At 42.4% G+C, this 7157-nt stretch overlaps 1 protein-coding gene across 2 annotated transcripts in view; it reads left to right on the plus strand.

Annotated features, from left to right (window-relative positions):
• The first annotated feature begins 527 nt into the window (after nt 1–527).
• Nucleotides 528–7157, plus strand: part of kcp (kielin cysteine rich BMP regulator) — a 25148-nt gene continuing 18518 nt past the window's right edge. For both annotated transcript variants that reach the window (XM_035525722.1, XM_026999582.2), the window contains exons 1-8: nt 528–838; nt 991–1112; nt 1860–2416; nt 3030–3102; nt 3176–3387; nt 3621–3789; nt 6868–6944; nt 7077–7157. The exon at nt 7077–7157 is cut by the window's right edge and continues 16 nt beyond it. In XM_035525722.1, the coding sequence (XP_035381615.1) occupies nt 831–838; nt 991–1112; nt 1860–2416; nt 3030–3102; nt 3176–3387; nt 3621–3789; nt 6868–6944; nt 7077–7157 (1299 nt within the window). In that variant the 5' untranslated portion in view covers nt 528–830. The remainder of the gene's footprint in view (nt 839–990; nt 1113–1859; nt 2417–3029; nt 3103–3175; nt 3388–3620; nt 3790–6867; nt 6945–7076) is intronic.

Here is a 7157-nt window from a genome sequence, read left to right on the forward strand (position 1 = left end):
TCGTGTATGTCTCTCTTTAGGGACAGAGGAAGTTACAGCCCTGCATACCTCTGTAATCATATAGAGCTGGGAGCTCCTTCATTCTACTGTCTGTGAAGGGGTATTTATAAACATGTTTATTGTCCAGTAAAATCTTAATATATAGATTGCTGAAAGAACTACTCCCAGATCCCAAATCTTTCGCCTTCAGGTGGGCACATTGTGTTCTCTGAACACTGCGCATCTACAACAATATCTTCACAAATATCATATCCAAATATTAAAGCTATTTTATTTCATTATAATTAGGACTACACTATGTATCTTTAGCGAATCATATATTGTTACACTTTTTATGATGCGGTATGTTTTATGATGAACAGTTTACAAAGACAGTTACGCTGTTTCTAGTAATTAAATAATGAAAACTGAAAATCGCGTTATGTGTACAAAATTGCGTTTTGGCGTACCCCCAATCCGGAAATCCAATCCTGGTTTTAGTTCAGATAAGCAGTAGGAGGATCCCGGAGAATCCCCTACAACTGGGTTTTAAAACGCGTGTTTTCGCCTGGGCCACTGAAGGGCAAGTTAGGCAAAGGTGTGTGAGAGCTGAGCGCCCTGCTTGCCCCTCTGCAGCCGTTACAGAGAGCGTTACCTCGCATCGCTCCGAAGTTGACCCGCACTACCTTGCATCACTTCCATCACTGGTTCAAACCAGTCCTGCACAGCTGGAGGAATAACAATGCTACTCTTCACGCCGATGTCAGACAAGTGACGGCCACCGCCAGATGTTTCTTGTTCCATGGGCGCGTAAATTCCTGTCATAAAAGAAAACATCATTCCCACGAGAAATGAAAGAGTAATTATTGCGTTCCTATAAAACGAACATTCTTCCAATATTTATGTATGATTAGTTTGTTTCTTTTCCAAGTCTTTGTTTGTCTTTTTCTGGAGAGACTACCGGTTAAGTAAGTGGTGTGTCACCGCTGTTGTGTGGGAATTGCTTTGCAGAATGGAGCTCCCTGTGAACGGATGTATTCTCTTTGCTCAATTGAGTTTGGTTTTGGTGTGGAATGTTTGTTCTTCGTTACCAACTGAGATCGACGCGAAGCTTCAACACAATAATGACATCGGTGAGCCTCAACGGGCACTTCTGTTGTTCATAAAGGGCTTAAGCACCTTTTAGAATAAATTCTGCTCTTCCGGAAACTGGATAAATGAAAGCCAATAAAGTATGTTTCGATTATTTAATATTAGCTGCAAATACTTGACCTCTCATTCGTTGCTAATCATCATTAATCACTATTTAATCACTATTTAATCACTTATTAATTTCGGTTAAAATAGATCATGTTGCTGGAGCATGTTTTCATAATACTGTTCACTCGGATTTTCGGTACAAATGGATGCAGTCATACACAAAGAGAAAAAGTAACGTAAACTAAGTAATATGCATTTTGTGTGATCTAATCTCAGGATCTTTCTTCTTTCATCTCTAAATGTTAACTCCATTTTACCCAGTCTGATCTTTGTGTAGACCCTCATTCAAAGATTCCTTTTGAAGTATGTGACATTATGTGCTCAGTGAATCATTTGTAGGTGGGTCAGAAACTCATTAACTGCCTTTGAAAAAATGAATCTTAATCTTGGATGGATGAAATGGGGATGAGTCTGTAGAGATTTGGGGAGTTCCAGTTTGTAGGACACATGCTTTGCAACCTGTGTACAGAACACACACATAGAAAAGATCACATGTCCTGTATAAGCAGAGAGAAACGAACCTTTGAAACACAAGATAGCTTGTCAAAACAGAATCATGGTATGCTCTGTCCTGTCATTCTGTCTGTTGACATTCACTTTGTCATGCTCTCTTCATTTAGTCATTGACATCCTGGATGTTCTGAACATCACCCGCTCGCCTCAATGGGTCACTGTGACCGAAGGCCGTGACCCTGGGGTGACAGCCTGGCATTTTCACTCCCACACGTCACAGCAGACTTTGCCGCGGAATATCACCCTCCACCTGCGTAGTGCCTTGCAAGGCTCCCTGGGCCTGCACCTGGTGGGCCGGCAGGCCAGCGGCGCCGAGGCCACACTCATCTCACTGCACGCAGCAGGGAGACGGAAGAGGCTCAGGGAGCCCCTGCTACACCTCACTTCCAGCACCCGTGAGGGCTGGCTGCGGCTGGAATTCCGCTCGGAGAAGGGCCTGAAGACAGAGTTGCTGACCCTGCCGGGTGGCAACCCCTTCTCGGGTGGAGGCTGGGTGAAGATGGCACTGAGTTTGGAACCCAGACGGGTGCTGCTCTTTGTGGAGTGCAGGGAGGCAACGTTGGTGGAGCTGCCTGCAGAGGGCCCGACACTGAGCCTGGATTTCCCTCGTGACTTAACTATTACCTTCTCCAGCACTGCAGGAAACAAGGCCAGCAGGTTCACTGTGAGTGTGAATTCACCCAATCACACTCATTTGAAAATGCATATTGTGTAATTTATGGTGAACATGCATGCTTGCTTGGGTTTGCTTGTACAGATCTTTTTCCTAGTCTGTAATGTAAGAAAGTGTTGTTGGATAGGCAATAGCAGGATTTTTAAAATTCTGATTACATTTTTTTTTTAAATAACACAACAACAATGCTAAATTGGTCCCCATATGTTTAAATGGGTATATGATGTATGCTGTGAACCTTTCTACTGATTCTACTGTTGCAATATGCTAATTGTTTTAGAGATATTTTAGAGATCTGCTTTGATTAGGTCCCCTTATACAGTTACATAACATTCTTTTAGAATGATTTTGCCAGATCTACTTTTTTCCCCTCTCCTTTTTAATGGCACACCTGTCCCACTTTATATATTGCATTTACTCCTGCTGTCTTTCCCTGCTCCAGTCCAGTACATGTATAGCAGCACATTGACTGTATCAGTGCTTCCAAGATTTCAGTAATGGATCTCTCCAGTATATTTAACCAAATCTAGTCAAGGTAAAAGTGACTGGGCTTATTTGCACATGGTGGGTTTACAGGATAGGGAATGCTCCTTTGTGTTCCCAGGGCAGCTGGCAGACTGCAGAGCTTATCCCTAAGGCATACCAAAGGCGCCCGTGGCAATGTGACAACATAACAGGTAAAACTTTCTGTTCATGATGTGCTAAAATGGATCCATACAGTGAGCATGTGTAAGTATTTCCTGTGTACAGAGCCTACATCGAGAACAGTGTTGCCCCCTCCTCCTAAGTCTGTGGACTCAGAGGAGCGTGTAGCGCATGTCCAGCCAGACTATGTGAGTGAAATGGGGTTCCAGAGGGATGCAGAGTACCACTGGGCCCCTAAAGAGCAGAAAAAGAAGCGTAGAAGCCTGGAGGATGCGGTTCACAGAGTCAGCACCATACTGAGGAGGCTCAAAGCTCAGGTACACACATAGGACCCTTACTGATGCTGGTGCAGAAGCAGAAGTGTGTGTGTGTGTGTGTGTGTGTGTGTGTGTGTGTGTGTGTGTGTGTGTGTGTGTGTGTGTGTGTGTGTGTGTGTGTGTGTGTGCATGCGTGTGGGCGTGTGTGTGTTAAGTAAAATACTTAAGTAAAATACTTAAGTAGATTAGTTTTCCCTCTCTACCTTTCTGTGTATGTGTGCATGTATATCTAGAATGAGGACCTTCAGGCACGAGTGCAGCGTTTGGAATCATGTGAGTGTGTGCAGAAGACTGTATGTATGTGGGAAGGCCGTGAGCAGCAGGAGGGTTCTCGCTGGGCACCTGACCACCAAACCATGTGCTCATGCACCTCAGGGAGAGTCCAGTGTACCACCTCAAATGGTGAGTAACACCTCTGCTCATGTTGCTGCTTACAAACTCAGAATAAACTAGCACATTTTCCTATCTGACACTGTTTGACATATGAATAGCAAAACCAATATACAGTAAAACCTAAAACAACAATCATTTTAAGATAAAAAAGAGCCTCCTTCTCTCGCAAAATCTCTCTGTCACACCCTCTTGTACAGTTTAGTTTTGTTTCTGGTGTTTTAATAGCTATGATACTATCAGCTTGTAAGTTCCTGCTCTGTAATTTCTGTAATTGGACAATAATACTCATTTAATCTTGTAAAAGGAGGTCAGAGTGTATGTGTGTGTGTGTGTGTGTGTGTGTGTGTGTGTGTGTGTGTGTGTGTGTGTTCAAGCACATGTATGTGGGGAATTGTTCATTTTTATTCATTTTTTATTCATTTTTATTAGTACTTTCTAGTCATGAAACCATTAACCTTTGATAACATTATGCACTAATTCTCATCAAGTGTTTGTTTTTGGTTTTTTTTAACTGTGGCACTAGCACTAAGCAGTAAAGATATTGCTCTTTGTTCTGATTTGTTTCTCACACCACTAGAGGCCATATTTTTCTTAGGTTTCCCTCCACCACAGAGCACTATGTTGAGATGTGCATTAGGGTCTGGTCTCCTTCAGTGGTCCTCTTGCAGATCCATGAGGGACCACATGCCAGAATGTTGGTGTGTGCCAGGCCATGACCACTGGCCAAAACCTTGCTTTTGAGGGAGTGGGTGTCACATGACTTCTTCCAATGGTCCTCTTCTACTGTGCGTGAGCAGGACTGAGGACTCCCTCGCTCCCACCATGACTGAGCCACATTAAGTATGTTAGCATGTGCCCATGTTAGTATGTTCCGAAGGTAACCGCAGCAACTCCACACTGTGAATGTACCCATGATCCTCAGTGCAGCTCTGTAACCTGTAACAGTAGTGAGGCACAAGAGCAATGACAAGCAACAACACTGGCTAGGCAGAGTTGAGTGGCTTGTCTCGGCATTGGGGCGAAGCGCCACCGTGGGTGGCAGAGCTTAGCAAATCATGAAAGAGTGATAAGATTGGTGAAAGTGATGGTGCGCTGGGACATGAAGCCCGCCTCAGGAAGGGGTATGGCCCCTTCAGGAAGAGTCGCGATAACTGCTTTTGCCTTATCAGGTGTGGCAATTTTGGTCACAACCTTTAGTGCTTCAGTCATTTTTGATGAGAGAAAAAGCAACATTGGTGTCTTCTGTTACTAAGAATATTTTTGAACCAGCCAGTTTTGAGCACCATGTGAGTGGTCACTGCAGCAAGTATTGGAGGAGCTAAAGGACTAAGGATTCCTCAGCTGGGGCAACAGTTGTCTTTTAGTAGGCTTGCTGTACCTGGCCATATGCTAATGAAACTAACCTACTCAATGTTAGACTAATGTTACAGACTGTTCTTCCATTAGTGAAAACAGAGTCTGCTATCTGACCAAAAAAAAGTTTATGTAGAAGGTTTGGCCTGGCTTCAGAGTTGGTTTCTCACTGATGATTTCTATAGCATGAACAGTTTTAGAAACATGTACCTTTGATGTTTTACTTTTTATTTATAAAAAAAAACAAAACAAAACCCCACAAAATGAAGGCCTACTTTTTTGTGATGGAATTAATTTATAGGACAGCTAAAAGCAGACAAGCAGGAAGCTATCTGAGTTGTGTGCATGTAAAACATTACAGTAGTTTAGTGACTGCATTGTCCCTCTACCTCCCTCTTGGAACATTTCCAATTCGATAAACCTTTAAACTACTTTCACTTTTATAAGTCCTGTGGCTCTTTACAAAGATGCAGCTTTTTTTCATTCCTGAAAATGTCTTTTCAACTGAAATGGAGTGAACGGAAGTGAGTAAGGGCTTATTTTAAACTGGAAACTCACCCCTCTGAGTGATCCCTCCTTGGTTCATCCCCCTCTTTAATTGTTTCTGCATGTCTTTCCAGTTGCACTCCTCCGCACACACAACTCTCTCTCTCTCTCTCTCTCTCTCTCTCTCCCTCTCTCTCGCTCTCTCTCTCTCTCTCTGTCTGTGCGTGTTTGTGTGTGTGCGTGCGTGTGTGTTTGTGTGTGTGTGTGTGTGTTAGGGTGCAGTGTGTGTGGGTGATTGGATTAACCCACTGTTGAGACAAAGAAATGAGCTTTGAATTGAAATTCCCCCAGCTCTTAATGAACAAGCTATTTTTTATCTGTTTCTCTCCTGTTTCTTCCCACCTTCCAGATCTTTTTTCTCTGTTTCTCTCACACTGTAATGGCCTCTAAACCAGGATGTGTAAGTAATTTACTTAAGGATGATTTGTTCTGAAAGATGTGGTATATTTTCATGGATGGCAGATAACGTATCCGTTATAGTTGGTTCTTTCTTGATGGAAACACTTTCACTGTAACATAATTGTTAGGCTTTGAATTAGTAAAAGTTAGAATTCACAATAATTCTGAAAGAAAATATCACATCAATAGTTAAACGCATCTTTCTCTACATTGTACACTCAATAGTTACAGCCTTTTAGAAACACAGGCATAGGTTCAACCAGGACTTATAATCATTAGAGGATACTTATTTACCCCTAGTCATTTTCTCAAGCCTGGGCGACTGGCGCAGCTAAGACCTAATTTGTGTGAGCCACAAATTCAATAATATGGATTAATGGACCTAGATAGCTTTATTTTTAAATGCTAAATAGAAAATGAGCAAGATAAACAATAAAAATGCACAAATTCATTGTACAGCTTGTGTTTCAGAAATGTCTAATCTTGCTATTAGTGTGTTTGTGTGTATGTGTGTGTGTGTGTGTGTGTGTGTGTGTGTGTGTGTGTGTGTGTATGTGTGTACTTAATTTCATGTATCACACATTTATGTGGGAGTGTAATTAATAAACAAGCCACTCTCTATTTGAGCCATTAACTACTTCTTTCAAAATGTGATGAGTATGTCTGGGTTAAAGCCTGATTCAGTGAACTGCTGAATTCCAGATGTTAAGATATGTCCTATGGCAGCGCATTCCAGTCCTTCACCATGTGGTGTGTGTGTGCTGAAATACACTCTTCTCTGTCTCACAGAGTGCAATTATGAAGGCAGAACATACAGCAATAATGAAGTCTTCCGCCCACATCCCTGCTCCAAGTGTGTATGTGAGGTATAAACTCAAAAGATTTTTGCTTTTCTTTTCCATCCTCTTGCATTCTCTCTCTCTCTCTCTCTCTCTCTCTCTCTCTCTCTCTTTTACATTAAATTGATTGTGGTGAATGTTTGAACATTGTCTTTTCAGAATGGCCACGCTGAGTGTCAGCAGGTACACTGTCCTACTCTGTCCTGTACTGCAACCTTTGTTCCTGAAGGAACATGCTGC

Source organism: Electrophorus electricus, chromosome 4 (assembly GCF_013358815.1).
Source record: "Electrophorus electricus isolate fEleEle1 chromosome 4, fEleEle1.pri, whole genome shotgun sequence".
NCBI lineage: Eukaryota > Metazoa > Chordata > Actinopteri > Gymnotiformes > Gymnotidae > Electrophorus > Electrophorus electricus.